The sequence below is a fragment of the Hibiscus syriacus genome, unplaced genomic scaffold (assembly GCF_006381635.1).
Source record: "Hibiscus syriacus cultivar Baekdansim isolate YM2019G1 unplaced genomic scaffold, ASM638163v2 tig00111064_pilon, whole genome shotgun sequence".
NCBI lineage: Eukaryota > Viridiplantae > Streptophyta > Magnoliopsida > Malvales > Malvaceae > Hibiscus > Hibiscus syriacus.
The window spans coordinates 138,277-160,379 of record NW_024062968.1 but is presented as its reverse complement, the minus strand read 5'-3'; the positions used below and the strand labels follow the sequence as shown (position 1 = coordinate 160,379).

The 22,103-nt window shown below is 36.3% G+C and overlaps 1 protein-coding gene and 1 pseudogene across 1 annotated transcript; both read right to left on the bottom strand.

Moving 5' to 3' along the window:
• Positions 1-5,516: 5,516 nt before the first annotated feature.
• On the bottom strand, positions 5,517-6,455 carry LOC120151647 (dof zinc finger protein DOF5.3-like). The gene has a single exon (XM_039164028.1). It carries the CDS (start codon positions 6,245-6,247, stop codon positions 5,522-5,524), a length of 726 nt encoding a protein of 241 aa, XP_039019959.1. The 5' UTR covers positions 6,248-6,455; the 3' UTR covers positions 5,517-5,521.
• Positions 6,456-12,272: 5,817 nt separating this feature from the next.
• LOC120151646 lies at positions 12,273-17,134 on the bottom strand (annotated as a pseudogene).
• Positions 17,135-22,103: the final 4,969 nt, after the last annotated feature.

Below are 22,103 nucleotides of genomic sequence, written 5' to 3'. Positions count from 1 at the left end.
TAGTGGGCGGGTGATGGGTTTTAGACCTTACCCACCCCGTATCCGCCCGTCTCACATCCTTCCGCCACTAAATATCCATTAAATTTTGGACCATTATGAATTTAGGTATAATTTTAGAGACTAATTTATAAATCTTAATATCGTATAAGATATAACTTATAATTTAACCAAATATTAGGGATAAGTTTATGAATCAATTTTTTTCTTTCAAACATCTCGTGCTTTGCTTGTTGGTTACTGCACCGATATTCTGGTAGTTCTTCTTCTCTAAATTTCAAACTCTAGTCTCTAGCTCATTCATGTACGTCTTCTTTCTCTTTTTTACTCTGGTCTCCTCTGAGGGTAGTAGAGTTGTATGTGACCTTATACACAGATCCAAAACCACCTTCCCTAATCTTATTTGCTGTATCAAAGTTGTTTGTGGCCGCTTTAATTTGTCGTAAGGTGAATACTCTGATTTTCAGATCTAATCCTCTTAGTTCTATTCAAGATACAAGGCCAATAGTTAATACTCCGTTATTTTGATTTTGATATTCTGCTGAATCTAAGATCATTTTTACATTGATTTTTGATTTTTAAGAAACACGTTATATGTGTGTATATTGAATTATCGATTCTGATATTCTTCTGAATTTAAATGCATTCACACATTCTCCTAATTTTGAAAATTATGAATAATTTATGCATTATAATTTGTATAATCATGCATTGACAAAAAAAAAACATCTTAAAAAAAGCCCAAAACCAATACAACTTAGATTTGATCTTCTTTTTCTGGATTGGGATAATGCAAAAGTAAAGATCCAAACACCGGGCTATATTTTACGCATCCTAGATCATTTGCTTAGATTTGTATAAGCTTTTTTGGTTTTTGGTGTGGGGAAAGAGATGAAACCATGTTTTAATTTTGGGTAGGTGAAACTTTATTATAATTAGAAATAGGTGCATCAACAAACAAAGAGTCACTGATTAAATAACTCAGAAAAAGTTGTGTCCATAATATTTTTACAACTCAAAGAATGGATTTATTTAGGTGTCTATTCAACATTTGTAATTTTTTTTACCTTAAACTCCTTTTTTTAAGATAAGAATGATTCAATAGAGTCTTTTAACTGTCGTTAAACTCATTTTCCCTTGTAAATTTGTAACCCTAATTTAGGGTTGTACGAACTGGTAAGGCGTGCCTACGTCTTAACTATAGACTTCTTCTGCGATAGCTCAAGATGAATAAGTCGTGCCCACACCTTATGCGAAAACCTCATCTGGTCTTCGAATATAGCCCAATTTTTTTTGGGTTTTCGGATAATCCGAACATGTTTTTTATCAATCTATATCCGATCCTATAATCCGGAAAAAAATTTGGATACCTGTTTCGAACTATCCAAAAATTGAAAAACGGATCGGATATCCGAATTTTTGGACCGGATCAACGGATCGAATCGGTCGGATCGGATTTTTTTGCACACCCCTAGCTGTCAGGCGGGTTTAGCTGAGTACGTCTCCAATTGGGCAGTGAGTGTGGGGATGAATTTGAGAATGTACCAGCGTGGGCTGGTGTGGATTTAAATTTTTTTACCCATCATGGGTGGTGGACGGGTGATAGATTGGAAAATATTAGGTAGGTATGGGGATGGGGAGGGGGTAACGATGTCTATACATCTATACATCTAGTGGGCCACTCATATTAGAGGGACTATATGCCTCATTTCGTTAGTAGCATAAGAAGTCCATTGAAACTACAATAAATATATATAATTCTTTTCAAAATAATATTTTAATTATATAACAATAATTAAATTTAAATGCATACTCGCGTACCAACTTTTTGATCAAACAGTAGTTGAATTTCTTCTAATTCTTCCGATATACACATGACCACTTATTCAGTGTAAAAAATATTCATTATATACTAAAAAATTATTTATATACGAACTTAGTATTGAAATTACCTCAGTAATAACAGGAAGACTAACAAGTTCTTCACTACCAGACATAAAAAGGGCATGCGATACCACACCCATGATTGCAGAAGCATGAGACATTGTCGATGTCATTTTTTTATAATCAGTTGCTCAACACATTTCTCTATACAGAGATGCCAAAACTGAATACCCAATAACTCGAAAATCGGCGAGGTGACGCAACCACATACAATGACTTAGTTGCGAGATTTAGTGGGCATCAAGATCCATCATATCAATCATAATATGCAATCTCGGGCAACTCTTTTATCCTGTTCCTCGGAACATTCTTCACTCAAATGTTCAACATATGTTGCCAACCATGATAACGGTATTCGACCACCATTGAAATTAGGCGGGATACCTCCAAGATACTCCTCGCACAACAATTCCAGTGACCATCCACCACACCCGAAATGAAATCCCCATCTATTGGTAACCCCATATGTAAGGAAACATGCTCCAGTGTAATCGTTCACTCCCCACATGGAAGATGTAATGTGTGTGTCTCCGGTCTCCACCTCTCGACCAGTGCAAAAATAAGATTGCTTTCAAGGTTACAATGCCCTTCATATCTAGGTATGTAACCGAATCCAACCTTCACTAAATACGACCAGACAGGACTTGATATCTCTAACTTAGCATTACGAATAAATGGGTTTAATATACATCATTCCCCTAATTAAATAAATATTATACAAATTAAAATATAAGCTAATACTAAAAATAAATAAATAAAATATTCACAATAATTAACATAATACAATAATAAAACTAATACAAATTAAATAAATTGTTACTGTATCGACAAAATGACTCGCGATATGATTCCTATTTAAACGCAACAATCTGTATTCCATTTTATAACTATAAAACATATAAACTTTTAGGCAGTAAAATATAATAAAATAATTAACTATTTGATGATTATAATATAATAACAATAATGTTACCTTCTGAGAATAATGACATAACCTACTTGAGCTTTGTTAGAATGAGTGATAAGAAAATATTATTTTTGTTTTGTTGTGATTTGAGGGTTGTATGAGGGAGTATATATAGGAGATGGGGACGGGGTAATTAAGGCGGATGGTTTGGGGTAATTTGGAAGATCCGTGCCTTTGTCGCGTGTCAGAACCCCAGGAAGGCGCCGATGGTTATCCGTGCTTTACCCCTACGTGGTGTCAGCTCAGACGAACCCTAGGAAGACACGGATGGTGATTCACGCTTTACCCTTACGTGGATAGTGATCCATACCTTTTTGCCACGCTGTCACAAAAGGTGTTAGATCGATAAAATTAAGATGGTAAATACCTGACATGTAATTATTTAATTGTTGGTGATTTTTGGGTAAAGACACCCAAAAATTGGCTTTTGATATTTAATAACTAAATTAACAAAATTGAGAGAGGAAATTATTTTGCCCATAGATTTAGACACAATGACACTTAAACCTTTAGCGCTCGAAAAGTTATATGATAAATAATTTTTATTAACCTGATGTAAATACGAGGTAGTATATGTCTAAAGATAACTTTTAATTATTTAGCATTAAACGCTCACACCTCTGATATTCTAAATATTTGAATATTAGACCTAAAAGAACAACAATAATTTATTTACACTGAGATCACATAATTCATGTAATTGTTTGAGTAACATTTATAGATATTTACTATATTTAAGTTGAGAAAATCTCCATATAATAAAATTTTAAATTATTTAAATTGAATTAATCTATTAATAAATTGAATAAAAGTAATTATATTAAGATATTTTAATTGAATTTGACTTTCCATTAATGAGTTAAAGAAGCCACCGTTATTCAATAAATTCCAATTAAAATTAAGGCTTAAATATAAAAAAGTTGTTCAATGTATGCCTTTCCAGTTTGGTACCTAACGTTTTTCGTTCTAGTTTGGTTCCTAATATTTCATTACATAACTCAGTTTGGGTCAGGTAGTGACAGACCGTTAAGTTTGGTCGTTAAATGACCCGTGTCAAAACTGGTAATTATAAAAAATTGATTTTAAAATTTAAAAATAAAATAATATATATATATATATATATATATATATATATATATATATATATATATATAAAGAAAACACAAATTTTGAAATAAACCTAAAACTTTGAAAACTTCCATTTCATCCCCTAAACCCAAGCCGGCCACTGTCTTTTACCGTTGACGAAGCTTCACTCGACCTCCCCTCCCCTCGGTGACCAAAACCCCAATGAAATCGTGACCGATCAACGGCCGGTCGATAACAAATCAACGTTTTATACCCCGTGAACCATAGGATGAAAATCGTGATCCCAAGCGATTCGGACGATCGATCGGTCACGATTTCATAGGGGTTTTGGTCGTCGAGGGAAGGGGAGGTCGGATAGAGCTTCGTCAATGGAAAAAGGTGGTGGTCGGCGTAGGTTTAAGGGTTGAAATGAAGGTTTTCAAAGTTTTTGGTTTTATTTCAAAATTTGTGTTTTCTTTATATATATATATATATAATTTTAATTTTTTAAATTTAAATAAATTTTTTGAACTTACAAGGTTATGGCACGTGTCTCTTAACGACTAAACTTAACGGTCCGTCATGACCTGACCCAAACTGAGTTACGAAATAAAATATTAAACACTAAACTGGAACTAAAGTCATACGTTGGACATCTTTTTTATATTAATGATTTTTCTTTTTTAAAAAAATCCAATAAAAGATTAATGAATTCATAAATAAAACCTTTATAACTTCACCAATAATTGTTTATTAAATAATTTTTTTATAAAAATATATTTCGTATAAAATGTTTTTATTTATTCATATTATAAATATGTCAATATTTAATAAATATGTAAAATATGTATTATATATGCCTTTCACCAAATCCAATATGATACGATGATGATCTGAAATTTGACAAATTGAACCCACCAAATAAGTTGTTTTTTTGGCATTTTAGGTGATGAAGCAAAATAATCATGCAGGTAAATATTGCCATGATTATACACAGAAATAAACATCTCAAGCTCTTTTATTTAAAGATTTTTTTATTAAATTAAAGTGATTATAAAATTGTAAATATTTTTAATTATTTTATTATAATAAACGTTCAATTATTCTTATTAAAATTGTTGATATTCGAACCTATAATCTCTAGAAATATTAACAATTCTTTTAACCATTCAAATAAATCTATTAAACTCAAATTTCAGTTCAAGAAAAAATAGTGATAAATCAAAAAATATCTTTTAGTATGTAGGCGTGTATATTAATAATATGATTTTTATATGATTTAAACCGTAAATAAAAGTGACGCGAACCAAACCCATTGCCGACAGTCAATCACTGAGTCACCCCATGTTCGAGTTTACATAAGACATCAAATTGAACCAGCTTAAAACTGATGACTATGGTATTTGCAACAGAAGCTGAATAGACGATGAATTTCTGCAATATTGGATCTATATTAATATGAGAGGTTCAATGGCTTCTTTTTATTCAAAATGAGGTTTCCATTTCTACAGACATTGTTTCTTTTTTAAGGGAGAGAAAGAAACACTATGGATGACCATAACCTGGAAGATCAGAGTCAAGCCATTGACTTGGATTCAAAGAAGAACCATCTGTGTTCTTGCTGGTGTTAATGTTGTTGATCCTCCATAAAGCTGCCGCTGCTTCTGAGATTATAGGATTAGTATTGTCGATGAAACTTTGATACCATGAATTGTCGTTTTGATGATCCACTGAGTACATGTTTAGAGCATTTTGATCTCCATCAGCACCCATTTGTAAGAACTGTGTCTGCTGAATCTGCAAAAGACCCAAATTTGAAGACCCACCACCGATACTTTGATTAAAAGGTTGCTCTTGGTTCATTGATTGAATTGCCGTTGAAGATGATAAGAACCCATCACCATGATACAATGATCCCACTGAAGAAATACGAGATGATGGAGCCGCCGGAGCTTGTTGTGGTGGAGGTGGTGGTATCTGCGGCTGAGACGACCTTGGATTTTCACCGGAGGAAGAACCCTTCGAGCGTTTCCCTTTCCTGCAACCACCGCCGACGGGCACGTTCCGCAGGGTTCCACCTTGAGTCCAGTACCTCCTGCAACTCTTGCAGAAATAACGGGGCTGGGAGAGACTGTAATTGTTGTAGTAACAAAACTTTGTGTTAACCGAGTCACAACGAGGACACTTTTGAGGTTGCTGTTGATTGTTATCTCCGGCCGCAGTCAACGGCTTCAGCCTCCGATGATCTTGTGGCGGCTGCTGCTGCTGCATATCTTTATTATGATATATCGTTATCTTGTTTGCATGTCTAAAAAGAAAACGATGGCTTTCGCTTAAAAGAACACATCCAAATTATGAAAATATCCCATTAAAAACTTGACAAAATCTTCACAAAGAGGAGAGAAAATCACATACTAAATGCGTATATGAATGTACGAGTATTTAGATTTGGCTGAATGAGTGGCTTTTAAGATAGGGTAAAAGAGAAAAGAGGTGTACGAGTGTCGGGCGTGGGCAAAATCCACTAAGGAGAGGTCTCCATCAGGTGAAAAAAAGGTGAAAATTGCTGGTTCAGTGAAAGTACACAGTGAATTAATGATCATAGAGAAATGCAAATACTTCGAATCCAAGAAGAAAAAACAAAAGAGAAAGCACCAGTTGCTTCACCTGATTCATTATCACACCCCTCACGGTGGTGCAATACTAAAACAAGTGGCGCGCCGGTCGGTGATGGGTGGTGGAATGTTGAGGCTTCGGTTAACTATATATATATTGATATTGATAATATTTTAACAATGTACATTTTACAGATAAGTTGCTAAAGTTGAAAATTTTGAAGGGAATGATATTTTATTTTGTCATTTAATGATACATTTAAATTTAAATTTAAGTCGTATTTTAATGGGATCATAAATAAAATACTTTACCAACAATTGATTAATTTAGTATGATGAGACATTAAATCTTTTAAGTAAAATTAGAAATTTGAATCGTGATATTTACGAATGGAACAAATTTAATGTTGTGTTAGTAAAAAAAATTAGCTGACCCTATTCCCATATGTAATAGGATAAAGGGGAGGTAGGATAGTAAGCTGCCCCCAACGCCAGGTTGAGAGCAGCTTCCGTGGAAGACCTCCGGCAGAATTATGAATTGCTCCCCATGGGACTCGATCCCACGACCACAAGGTTAAGAGCCTTGCGCTCTACCAACTGAGCTGGACGGGCAATAACTTAATCATAAAATAACCAAATTTTAGACTCCTTTATTTTATAACCAAAGGCATAAATGAACAGAAGAATAATCTTAAATCATAATTAAAAGAGCTGAAGAAATAAGAATGGAGTTCTGTATAAATCTCAGTTTTTGCAAATGAATCATTGATAATTAATACATGAAATATGAAGTTTTCGCTTCGGCTCCGACACCAAATGGTGCTCATGCTTCTGCTTCCTCAAGTGCGTGAAGAGCAAACATAAGGAGAAGGAAGCGTAGAGGAGCTAATGATCGGAGTGTCTCCGATGTGATTTGCCTTGTGTTCGATGACATATTCACTTGTAAAACTATCCAAATGTTAAGAAAAAAAAGGCAATTAGTTCATCCAGTTAAACTGATTCTTGTTGATTATCTTGTACAATCTTTCGCTATCAAGTCCATCTCTTGCATTTGATGTTCGAAAGAAACTAAACCGGTCTGTTCAAGGAATCTACATAAGTAATCCAATCAGTAAAATTCAGGGTTGTATGCAGAGTAACAGATTCCAACTAGAAAAAAAAGATTAAGAGATTAAATTTCGCTGCTCCGAATCATCATCCCCATGCATATATAATTACACACTTGCATAAAGATCATCATAAGAAAAAAACACTCATTTCAGGCTGCATCCCTCCACTTCATTGTTCTAAAACTGAGAAAAAGAACTAAGCAAGCATGCAAGAATCGACATCTTCAAAACTAAATTCCAAGCCCCCTACTTAAACTTGTTATCTAAACCATGTCATGTTAGGTCCAACCCTAATTGAAATTGACATAGTTAATATAGAAAAATATACCCTGTTTCTCCAAGTATGCTCTCAGATCTAATATAGAAAGTTTGTCTAATGACCCATACATAGTTCCCTGGTTTTGTTTCGAGCTATGTTGTTCATCATCCGTGTCCGACACATGAATATGAGACACCATTACTAAGGATAATTCAAATACATGAAAAATCTTTAAAAAAATTTAACCATAGACATGAATCTGACACTCCCATTACAATTAGCACTAGAATCTGAAAAATCTTTAAAAAAGTTAACCATACTCATGAATCTAACACTCACACTCGAATCTGAATCTGAGTAAAATAACATTCAATTAATGATCAAAGCATGAATAAAACATGATGCAACTCCAAAATTCATGAAAAGCTAGAAAATTTAATATTGACTTGACTGGGTAAAAATCTAGCAAAGAATTAAGAAATAGTACCAGTTAAGAAGCAAGAAGAGGGCAACGACAATTAGAACGAGGAAAACAACATGAAGAATCAAAGAAGAGTCATTAAAAGAGAAAGCTAAACCCAGCATAACAGCAAGTCAAAGACCCAACATCAGAAACGTCGATTTTGTTGAAAAGTCAAAGATAGGTGGTGCATAAATACACCAAAAGTAGCTGGAAACTTGGCACCGAAAAGTAGCGGGAAAATGTTGAATTTTATGGTAAGTGATAATTGCAATTTAGTTCTAGCACTTTAGGGTATTTGCAAGATTAGTCCTTAAGTTTTAACTATAAATACCCTAACCCATTTGAGAAAATAAAAATGAAGATAAAGAAGACACAAATTTTATGCAGAAAACCCTAAATAATATAGGGTAAAAACCACGGGCAAAGGTAGAAGAATTTCACTATGAGAAAATAGGAATTACAACTTTTGTCGATCTAACAAGGAGAAAACAATGACAATTCTCTCTTGATAAAAAGGAGAAAACAACTCTCAAGAAACTCTCTAATTTCTCTAGTATTGGGAGAAAGTTAGAATGATTTGGGATGATTTTGAAGCTAAATGGGTTAGGGTATTTATAGTTGAAGCTTAAAGATTAATCTTATAAATACCGTAAAGTCCAGGGACTAAATTTGAGATTTTATCATTGCCAATTTTCAACAATTTACAGCTTCAATTTTCGGTGCCAACTTAATTTGACTTTCAACAATCTCCCACTTGAAGATTTGATTGGAACAATCATATCTTCACACCATTCTTTCTACCTTGTACCTCTTTGCTGTATTCCAATGCTCTTTGCCTGGATTCTCCATGTATCGACTAACTACTCCCACTGCTTGTGTAATGTTTGGTCTTGTGTATATCATAGAGAACATTAAACTTCCCACTGCCGATGCATACGACACTCGAGACATCTCAATCCTCCCTTCTTCACTACTAGGACTCATACTGGAGGATAATTTGAAGTTAATAGGAAGAGGGGTAGAAATTGGCTTACAATCTTGCATGTTGAATCGTGATAAGATCTTATTCAAGTAATTATTTTGTGAAAGCCAAATCTTCCTACTACTTCTGTCTCAGTGAATTTGCATCGCTAGAATCTTGTTTGCTGATCCCAAGTCCTTCATTTCAAATTCCCTAGCCAATTGTGCCTTCAATTCTTCAATATGATCTTTGTTGGGTCCTGCAACCAACATGTCATCCATATACAACAGCAATATAACAAAATCGTTATCACCAGACCTCTTGAAATAAGCACAAGGGTCTGCATTAAGTATGTTGTATCCAAGGCACATAATTAAAGGAATCAAATCTCTTATACCAACACCTCGAAGCTTGATTTAGACCGTACAAAGATTTATTCAACCTGCAAACCAAGTTCTTCTTTTCTTTTTCTTTAAAACCTTCAGGCTGGAGCATATAAATCTATTCTTCAAGATCTCCATGAAGAAAAGCTGTTTTAACATCCCTGTTGATGATCACTTTGCGGGCAGTGGGATCCCATAAGCGATACCCCTTTACTCCATCAGCATACCCCAAGAATTTGCATTTCCTGGATTTTTTTGATCCCATATCTCCTTAGCTGTCTTCTTCTCCTCATTGCTTGACAATACTTCATCTCCTCAGGATGGCCTTCATCTTTAATTTCCACAATGAGAAATTTCTCCTATTGAACTTTTCAATATCAAATTTTGTTGACATAACTTCTATTACGGATAGCTCCCACTATTTCACTATCGTGAATAGTTATTTGGAACCTTCAAAGAATGGGTAATACCTTCTTACTTTCTTATGTTGGAGGATTCACCTTTTGGTGGCAACCACAAAGACAATAAGTAGATATTACACACTCAGATCTGGCTCTGATATCAATTATTATGGAATACGGCTATCAGATAGAACAAAATCGCAACTGATAATTTGAGAAAATAAAAATGAAGATAAAGAAAACATAAATTTTATGTGGAAAACCCCTAAATAATATAGGGTAAAAACCACGGACAAAGGTAGAAGAATTTCACTATGAGAAAATAAGAATTACAACTTCCCTCGATCTAACAAGGAGAAAACATTGGCAATTCTCTCTTGATAAAAAAAATAAAACAACTCTCAAGAAAACTCTCTAATTTCTCTAGTATTGGGAGAAAGCTATAATGATTTGGGATGGTTTTGAAGCTATAATGATTTGGGATGGTTTTGAAGCTAAATGAATTAGAGTATTTATAGTTGAAGCTTAAGGACTAATCTTATAAATATCCTACAGACCAGGGACTAAATTTGAGATTTTACCATTGACAATTTTCAACAATTTACAACTTCAATTTTCGGTGCCAAACTTTCTGTGCCAACTTAATTTGACTTTCAACAGATTTTAGTGTATTCCATGTTGGAGCCTGAAACCCAAACAACAAAAAGATTCAAACTAGATACAAGTGGATGCAAATATCATGTATAATAGATCATCGAAAAGGGAATTGAACCGACATTGACACCAGGAGCTAAAGCTCCGAGTAAAACTGCTTAGGCTGAAGATATATCGCCTCCAATTGACTGTTCCTTTTCCATTTGAGTTTCGCCTTGGATCTTTAGATCTTGAATTTGAGACTCAGCCCTCTGGAAGAAAAGGCAGAGACCACTCGAGAGGGATGGAGCCAAAATCCCTAAAACTCTTGTTTTGAGAATTAAGCAAAGGAAATAAATTCATTGGGTTAGCAGGTTTAGGTAGTTCAAAATAAACCAAACCGGTTGGATCGGATTATATTGTTTTGGGTAAATAACGAGTTTAGTACTTTAACTATCAGTTTTGGTCCATTTAAATACCTGAACTTTTAATTCTTTTAAAAAACATACTTAAAGTTTAGTTTTTATTTCATTTTAGTACTCCTCCATTAAAAACTTTAGTTTTTGTTTTATTTTAGTGTCCGTTCAAAATTTAAAATTAAATTTTGGAAAAAAAATAGAACTTTAGGTATTAAAACAATAGGATACTAAAATGAAATGAAAATTAAATGTTAGGTATGATTTTGAAAAAAATGAAAGTTTAGGTACTAAAACAGATCAAAATTGATAGTTTATGTACTAAATACCTAGTTTACCCTAATTTTTTTCTTTGGATTTGGAGAGGTAGGTGTGAATATTCAATTGACTCGACTCTATAAAAAAATTTTGAGTTATTAGAGTTGGCGAATCCTATTTTATCATTCAAACTTGATTTTAAAAAAAATTCAAGTCGAATCGAGTTGTTTAAGTTTTTTTTTGTACATTAGTTTAGGTTAGGGGTGGTTCCCCAAGTTCAAGATCATGGCATACCCAAGACCCAATTGAGATTTACATAAGAATTTACAGATTGTCCACCAAGAGTGACAGTGATAAGATTCAAATTTGGCCTTACAAGATCAAATTCCTAAATCATAACCACTATTGCCAACACTCATTGACTTGTTCGAGTTTATGTTTAAATTTAATTGTAAATATTTATAATATTATGATATCATTTGATTCCACTTTAAACGAATTTCTATCAAATCTAATAATTACAAAAAAAAATTAAGTTATTTAATTTCTATTTTAAAACTCAATTCGAATTTAATATTTTTGAGTTGAATTTATGAAACTACAACTTGAAGTAAATTTGAGTATAATTCATGAAATTAAAACTCGAAATCAATTCAAGTCAAATTTATAAAATTAAAACTCAAGGTCAATTTAAATCGAATGAGTTTTATTCACCTCTACGGAAAAGACAAGATTTTTATTAAAATTTGCGAATTCAAGTTGAATGGAAATTATTTTTTCTCAGCTAAAGTTAATAAATTGATCTTCAAAACTCACTCAAATATCGATACATGAAAATCTACCTAATATCTGTAATAACTGTGGACAAGACCCTATTTTCAGACATCTTGCAGACTAAAACCTTACGTACATATTTTCAACTTCTTAACATGTATGTATGCATACATGCAGTATGTCCAAAGGTGACTATGAATCTTTCTAATTCCCCATGAATGTAGGATTTCTCAGGGTTGGATCCTTGTGGAGTAGCCATTCTCTCTCTTTTAGATACTGCAAGAGTGGCCTTGGCTCGGGTTTAGGTTCGGTCGTGGCACCGCAGCCGTAGGGGTTTGGCCTTTGATAGCCGTGGAACGGCTTGTCCCTTCTCGGTTCCTCCATGTCAAAACCACAGGGAAATCCTTGTTGCAATATCGGATTGTGTGTAAACTGTTGGGCTTGGTACAGAAGGGACTCCGTATTGATCGAAAAGACCGAAGCGGGAAGCATTGGTGGCGGGAACAGGGCTCCCGGGAGTGTAATAGTTGATAGGCCGTGCATGGTTGTTGGCACAATCAAGATTGCGACTTTCTCTGTATCTCCGAAGCCATTCCGAAGAAGTCATCCCGCTAAACGGAGGGTACTTATCCATGAAACCCGGGATATCGGAACCATAGTTAACTTGGCCATCAAGATACCAGTTCGGGTAGCCACTCATCCTTGATGCATTGTAGAAATTCTCGGGCTTATTAGTAGATTCTGAGCACCTCACCTCGGAAATACTAGATGTAGTAGCATTAAACCAAGCAGCATCTTCAGGCAATAATGGGGCAGAACGAACTGGAGCAGAATATGGAGGAGGTGAGTAATGGTAATTGGTTGAATCTTCCGATATCGAATAAGGGACAGAATCCTCGGTTTGACGGATCGAGAGATCACTCAGGGATGAAGTAGCTACTTCTGCAATACAGCTCAAGCTCGACCAATTAGCATCACTTCTTCCCTTTTCGGTACTGCTTAAACTTCCTTGGTTCAGAACCCAAGAACTTAGGGATGGTGGTCCGGCCGGGATGGGGGCTTCGGGAAACGAGAATGCTGTAGTATCTTTCACAAAAGGGTCCTGCTTCTTGGAAGGCTTGCTAAGCCTAAAATTCGAGATGTCAGAATGAAGCTCTGAAGCATCATCATTGGTCTGGTTTTGTGCTATTAATAGGGATGTAGCACGGCACAAACAATCATCGGAAGGAACAGTTTCCTCTACCGCATTCGGAGATGCTGCGTCTTGTTCATTACGAGTTTTCCCATAGAGTGGTGCTGAATTATATCTCGTAAGAGGCTTTAAAAGAATAACTTCTTCATCTTCAGTGGCAACGGATTTCTCATCTGCAATCTGTGTCTTGCACTCTTTTCCAGCTTCATGTATACACTGATGCAGCCCTTTGAGGTTTACATCCGAATTGTCAGACTCGACTTTTTCTGATTCTCGTCTCTCGGGCATTATGTGTGCAACTTTTGAATATAACTTCTTTCCCAAACTATCATCCATGATCCATTTATAGGAACCATTCGACCTGCTTCCAATCTTCATCACAGCATTGATTATACGTTTCATGCGGCATTGAATCCCACTCTCGAAACTGTCTACCTGATCCCTGTTCGTTGTGAAATCTAAAGGGAGATGTATTTCAGCTAATGGTGCAAAGCCCCTCAACTCATAGTCTTCCCACAGTGCAGTTCTTACATCAGACAGATTTTTGACCCTAACATCGAACCGCTTCAAGAGGTCGATAAAAGCAGCGAAAAAATAAGATATCGAGCTTTTAGTTTTCTCATCCACTCCACGAACTTCAACTTCATCAAGCATGCTGGCTAGCCACTCGACAAAAACAAGTACGGAGGGTAGAAGGGGACATGAGCCCGAAGTATTTGCCTTCAAACACCTATATACAACACGTCCCATGAAAACGAATGTAGCAGCCAACGCATATCGTACCAACTCGAGATGTTGCTTATTCTTTCCGTCCTTTGACGCCTGCATTTCGGGGTTATTATTTAGATTATGGAAGACAAAGATGAAAACAGAAACAGCTTGAAGAGCTCGGAAAGGTCCTGTTCTAGCCGAATCCATAAGCTGATAGGACTCCAAATTTGCTCTTAGCTTTATATCATCTAAGCCCATCGTTGCATCGAACGCTCCCATGGTAGACGCAAAAGCACAAGGGAAGTCCTCCAAACTGCCTCGCATCAGCCAAGAACATAACAACTTAGTTTAAAGAGGAAAATAAACACCAAAATAGCAAGTTGATATGCCATGCACATAAAGTCGAGTAACTCAAAAGATGCTTCATATACTCTCATATGCTTATGCATCTAAAATGAACTAACTCTATTCATTTGTAGTTACAAGTATTACCTGGATTCTAAGAAGAAAAAACTTAGTGTTCGGATAAGAAGCTGCCACAAATTCATGCCCGCTGTGTGATCATTTTCATCCTTCGACAGACCGTCCTCTGAAATCTTTTCACTCGATTGTGATTGGACGTGGGAATCACTTCTTTCAAATGGTTTTAAGAAATCGAAGTGTGCCTCGCTCGAAAGAGAATGCAAATGAGATGATCTGTTCTGCAAAATCACAAGGAGCAGTTGCATACATCAGAAGTCAGTTTGATGTATCGAGAGGTTAAAAGTCCATTTTCATGGCATGTGCAAACAGTACAAGTCTTACCCTTTCAAATAGTAAAATCAGATTGTTCCAGGCATCCGGGAAAGGTTCTTTTACAGATAAACTTCTTACACAATGGTATAGAGCAAGAAACTCATCACCCACATATGTTGCCAATACTGCCAGCTACAAGTGAACATGATAGGTTAGAAGAAATCGGGAAATCGAATGTCACAAACGCAAGCGAGTTCTATATACTTGATACGAGTAGCACATTCATCGAGAGATATCGATAGAGAGAATAAGAAACCAATTAAAATACCTGATTTTGGGGGTTTCCACTGTCCGGCCATGCCCTTGCAGCTTCCAAGTAGTAGGTGGCTGCAACTGACCAATTATGCTGGACGAAACTAGATTTTTCAACTTGTTCTGTATATCTAGCAAGATCCCCGAGACATACTAAAAAGCGATGACATAAAAAGTGACATTTCCGCAATTTCGTTGGTTCGACAGAAGCATCGATGTCACCCCTTTTAAAGGACGAAGATTCATTGGGAAGTCCATAACGACTTCGGATTTTCTCGATCAACTTTTTGTAAAATTCAGTAGCTTTTAGAAGAAACGACTTAAACCCTTCTCTACATTCGTTATCAGAACCACTGGAGTCCGTTGCATATGTTGCACTTTCTGAATTAGCTGAGCTTTTCGTTCTTTTTCGGAACTCGTCAATGTGCTTATAGTGTAGCTTCCACAATGAGTATTCAACGTCTTGAAGTTCCGTCAGTTCATGGTCGTCCAAAAGCAAACTCTCATAGCTTGAACTGACTTTGAGGTATAAGTCCCAAACATCGGAATGCAATAAACCTTTGGCGAGGATTGCCGTCCACAGCTGCTTCTCGGTGTTAGCAATCTGATTAAACCAACACGATTTCAAGAGTCAAAAACTAAGTGAAGGTAGTTTAAGTATACAAATAGATTGTGCTCCAAAGTCTAAATACATGCCTCAAGAAGGAAATTTGCTTTTGCCTTCTGATCTTTCGAGGGAACAGCAGGAGTGTTCATGATTATAGCACAGATTGTTCTTCGATATGTTTGTATCTCATCAGCTGGCGAAGAAAACAACAACGTGATCAGTTCTAAACTCGAAAATAGGTTGAGGCATCAGCAAAACGGATAGGCGGAAAACAAGTTCCATAACACTAAGAAGAATGCAGGCTTTGATATCTGAGTCACAAGTCCTTCCAAAATGAGTCATTTGGATAATGCTTCCTACACAGGGAACCTGTCTAGTTATAAAATATTGAATTCATTCGACCAAGAGGCCGTCCCAGATTCGGAGTTACCGGGACTTTACGAGCATATCATTCCTTCCTAACAAGGAAGTAAACATATCAGAAAGTAAATTGAAGTTCAAAGAAATCCTTTGCATCTTTTTCCCCTCATATGTTTCAAATTTCAAGTGTTCAACTACAGTCTACAGGCTTAAGGATTTCATCTGCGAAAAGCATCTAAATGCCTTGAAAATAGATGAGAGCAAAAGTTTCGAAATATTTTGAGTGAAATTGACACCATAAGAAGAAAATTAAGGAATTTGGTCCCATAAAAAAAAACTCAAATCCAGAAGCTCTAAAATTCAAGAAATTTCCAGTCACTTTCATCAGTGCGGGAAAAAAGAGAGAAAAGGATAAGGCAAAACCCAAAATTTTCAAGCAGATAATGCATCCAGAATATGACCATCATCACCACCACCATGAAAAAAGTAATAAAGTTCTTAGGTGAAAGAACATACCCCCAAAGTTTTCAACTTTACATGGCAATTATTGAATTAAGCATACAACTTCTTGCTTAAGAAAAACCCACAACAATTTTTTTTTGAAATCTGCGAATTCTAATATGCAGTTTAACCTTTATCAACAGTAAAAGGAACAAGATCAAACAAAGCAAACAAGAGATAATCAAAGCAAAAAGAAAAAGAAAGCTGAGATTTTGTTTCGAGGACTAGAACTAAGAACATCAAACCTGGAAATGAGAAAAGAGAAGAGAAGCTTGAATTAAGAAAACACCATGAGAAAGACAGAAACTTGCGCACAGAAGCAAGCCAGTGAAAGAGAGAGAGAGAGAGAGAGAGAAGGGTGGTGATTGGCAACTGAAAGAAGCGTTTAGCCACCTGTCGTTCGCAGTTGTGAAACAGACAAAGTAAAAGGTGGACGATGATGATGAGTCTCATGGAAAGTCCATCTAACCTCAAATAGATATTTAGTTTTTTTTTCTTCCCTTTTTTTCCAAAATAAAAAATAAAAAAAATTGTTGCTTTTCCCATATTCCATTTGCTTACTGGTGCTGTTGCTAGTCACTACTCATTAAAGATGGGAATATATAAAAGCGATTCACTCATGAAAATAGAAGTATATATATAATTAAAAGAAGATGATGATCAAGTCTATATAATTAAAAAAAATTAAGAACATAATTCGTATCATAATCATCATCAGCTGTTTGTTGACTAAATGAAAAAGCCTTGCAATCCAAGCCAAACCCCCCATATCTTCCATTTAGTCATTTGATTTGATAAGCACAAATTGCAGCATCATCATAATTTCCAGTAGCATGATCTTTATTATTATTAAAAGGGGTTTATCCAATTATTACATAGATTAGATTAGATTAAACCTTGATTAGATTAAACCTTGGATTAGCTCTTGTACAGGGTAGGAATAGACTAAGTGGTACAACCATTTAGTCAGTGAATGTGATGTGCATTGGGGACAAATGTGAATGAATCCTTAAATGAAAGAACCAAATTTTCAACTCATCCTACGCCAACTTCACGTACGGAAAACCAAACTATGACTAATAATTATTTTATTTATAATATTTATGAATTACGTATTCATATTTTTATATATACACAAATAAATAAATAGTTCAAAAAGTACATTAAGTTAAAAAATATATTTTCCACACTAATTGAATCAAAAAGTGAGTCTGTAAACTATAATGGATGTACGTGTTATTTATGGTGGGTATACGTTGATTTTAAAATTTGAAATTTTTTATGTTAATTATTTATTTTAATGAAGATTCTTATCTTGAAATTTTATTTGTATATGTATTATATAAAAAAATATTATTAATTTATATGTGTCCATCTTAAAAGATATTTCTCGATCCGTTATTATTTATAAATATATTTATATTAATGTATATTAATATTTTAATTTGTATCTAAATAAAATTGTTAATTAAAAATAATATATATTATTTGAGACTCAAATATAAGATTTTTATTTTTGAAATACTTTTTTTTTGAATTGGAATGATGAACTTAAAGGACTAGGCTAAGAAGCACTAGTTTTATAGTAGGGAGGACCCTCAACGTCTCTATGGAGGAGGACTCTTACAGAATTCAGGGGAGAGTCATGAACAACCAAATCAAATTGCAGATTAAGGAGAGCATGTTTGGCCGTAAGATCGGCAGCATGATTAGCTTCCCGTCGAATCCAAACAAGGTCGACCACCCAGGCGCGTTTCATGAGAGCGGAAATGGAGCGAACAAGAGCCATCGGACTGTCAGAAGCATCAGCGGCGTTGATTATTGAAGTTGCACGAAGGCAATCAGATTGAACCTGCACAAATTCAAAACCTTGGTGCCAAGCCAGCTTAGGACCATCATAAATAGCCCATAGCTCAGCTTGGAGAGCATCCGAGGTTCCAATGTAACGATCAAAACAGCATATCCATGAGCCTGAGATGTCCCGGAAAACACCACCAATAGCTGCCCTACACCTGTTAGAACACACTGCCCCATCCACATTAAGACAAATCCATCGAGGAGGCAGGGGAGACCATTTGGTATAAGCGGGAGGATCGTTGGTAGTAGTTAACGAAGGCTGAGCAACTGGGGAGGAATCGTAGTGTCTTGCCCATACGATACCATGTTGGACGACGAACTCATGATATTGAGGAGTACCGGTGAACACAAGGCTGTTTCGAGACTTCCAGATGTACGAAGAGGAGGTTCCACGGGGTGTTAGAAGCGTTGGAGCCAGCCGATATGGAGGTGTTCTTTAGAATCCAAGCTTTGAGATTCATGTTGTAGAAAGAAGGCTGCAAAGAGCTCGACAGAACATATTCTCAGACTCGTCGAGCGGTGCGACAGTCTCGAAGGACATGTATAACCGATTCCTGGTCAGCTTTGCAGGAAGGGCAAGAGTGATTGTTAGAAAGGGACCTTATCTGCCGTTCAACATTCGTTAACAGTCTTTCTTCAGAAGCGAGTCATATACAGAGTCGAACTCTCTGAGGAACACTAAAACTCCAGATGTGGTTCCATGAGGGGGAATGTGGATTCCACCTAGACTGCATAAGACAAGAGTAAGCTTCACTAACAGAAAAATCATCGCCCCATCTCCAACGGAAAGAATCAGGCTTATCATTTGGGCAAGGGCAGCGAACGCTAATAATACTCAAAATAATGTCGCAAGGGAACAAGGTAATGAGCAGTGGACAGTGGAGTATTCCACGATCCATCGGCTGTCATTAGATCAGAAAAATGAGGGTAGAGAGCCGGAGAAGAAGGGTCAAGGGCATGAGAACGAAGAGGACCTACTTTGGGAATCCAAATGTCATCCCAAACATCAATTAGAGAGCCATCGCCTAAGGACCAAGCCATGTTTGGGATAAATTCATCCCACATATTCGCCAGCGATCTCCAAAGAGAGAAACAAGAGGTTCTGCGAATAGAGGAAGGAAGGGGATCCTGAATTCTGTATTTTTGTCAAAGTAGCTTAATCCAAAAAGCTTCAGTTTTGGTGGTAAGAGCAACGCCAATTTTCATGAGAAAAGCTTTGTTGTATTATGAGACCGACGAAGACCAAAACCACCACAATCAGTCGGCTGGCAGACCTTGTCCTAGTGGATAAGAGATATTTTAGGGGTCGTGGGGGTAGAACCCCAAATAAAATTCCTTGTGATCTTCTCAATTTCGTCGCTTACTTTTTTAGAAAGAATGGCGGTTTGCATGAAGTAAGCGGGAATGGCCTCCAAGATCGATTTAGCAAGAGTGATACGCCCTAGAAGGGATAAAGTTTGAACAACCCATCCCGAGAGACGCGTGCGCATTTCATCCAAAATGAAATCAAAATCCAAGCACTGGACTCGTTGATGAATGACCGGAACCCCCAAATACTTGTCAATGCTGTTGACAATTTTGTAACCCATCAAAGAATTGATACTATTTTGAAGATCCAACGGAGTGTTCGAGGAGAAATAAAGGTGAGTCATTCGCTTACTGACACGATGACCAGAGTAGAGGCCAAATTCGATCAGTACAGAGTTGATCGTAGCCGTATTATCCAAGTTTGCATGAGCATACAAGATAAGGTCATCAACGAAAAATAAATGGGACAGAGGGGTACCTTGTCTAGCAAAACGAAAGGGTGTCCAAGCTCCAGAATCGACAGCGTACATAATGCTATGACCCAATCTTTTCATAGAGAGCAAAAAAAGATATGGGGAAAGGGGATCTCCCTATCAGATGCCCCGCTCAGGACAAAAGGATCAGAAAGTTTACCATTCCATTGCACCCGAACAGTGGAAGAGGAAATACAGTTCATAATGATGCAAATAATCCCAGGAGGGATGGAGGTGGAGGATAGTGTCGCATGAATAAATTCCCAACGGATACGGTCAAAAGCCTTCTCAAGGTCTACTTTGATAGCCATCCAACCCAGCTTTGATTTGGACATACGCATCAAGTGTTAAAAGTTTCAAAATTTGGCAACCAACTTTGAAAAATATTTTTTCAAAGTTTGATAAATGTTTCTTTAAAAAATATATTTTAAAATTTGGTAAAATTTTGGTAGATGTTTGTTGAAAATAAGAATGGGTAAATTCACTTTAGTCATTGCACTTTAGGGTATTTTCAAAGATTAGTCTCTAAGTTTCTACTATAAATACCCTTACCCATTTAGCTTCAAAATCATCCCAAAAATCATTTCTTTCTCCCAATACTAGAGAGTTTTCTTGTGAGTAGTGAGTGTTTTGTAAACACCTGTAAATTTTCTCTCTTAGTAAAAGATCTGCAGCAGTCCGGAGACGTAAGCACAATTGGCTGAACTCCGTTATCAATTTCGGATATTATTTTTCCGCTTTTATTTTGCATTCTCACTAATCTGGTTATAGGGAAATTACTTGTACTGGATTTATTTTCCTAACAACTGGTAATTAGAGCTTTTGGGTTGTGAATTTTGTCAATTTTTTGCGAGGTTACTATTCGGGTTACTATTCACGTGAATAGTGAATTTCGTGAATAGTAAAATTCGGTCGGCGATACGAGTTTGTCGACGGAGGTGTTCTAATACACGGCGGTTCGCAAAAATTGTCAGAAACGATCCAAACGAAGCCAGATTCGAGTGGGAGCGATGGCTGCAGACGAAGGGAATGTGAAAATTAAAAAGTTCGATGGTGCGGACTTTGGATTTTGGAAGATGCAAATTGAAGATTTTCTATACTAGAAAAATCTATATCAACCCCTCCCAGGAAAACAACCAGAGGGCATGAAGAATGAAGACTGGGCTCTTCTCGACAGACAAGCCCTCGGAGTTATCCGACTGACGTTATCCCGCAATGTTGCTTTAAACGTAGCAAAGGAAAAGACCACGGCGGGTCTTATGACGGCTCTCTCCAGTATGTATGAGAAGCCATCGGCCTCAAACAAAGTTCATTTGATGAGGCGATTATTCAATTTGCAGATGACAGAAGGGGCATCGGTGGCACAACACCTAAATGAACTCAACACAATCACAACCCAGTTGAGTTCAGTGAAAATTGAATTTGATGATGAAGTTCGAGCTTTAATTCTCTTATCATCTTTACCAGACAGTTGGAATGCTACTGTTACAGCAGTCAGCAGTTCGTCGGGAAACAACAAATTAAAATTCGACGATGTTCGGGATCTGGTACTGAGCGAAGAAATTCGACAGAGAGAATCGGGTGAAGCATCAACCTCCTCAGCCTTGCACACGGAGTCCTGAGGGAGAACTTCAGAAAGAAATTCAAATCGTGGCAGATCGAAATCCAGAAGGGGAAAATCAAGAACAGGAAATAAAGATTTTACCTGTTATAATTGCGGCAAGAAGGGCCACTTCAAAAGAGATTGTCGAGCACCGAAGAAAAATACCGGCGCACAGGAATCTGCCAACATGACGGAG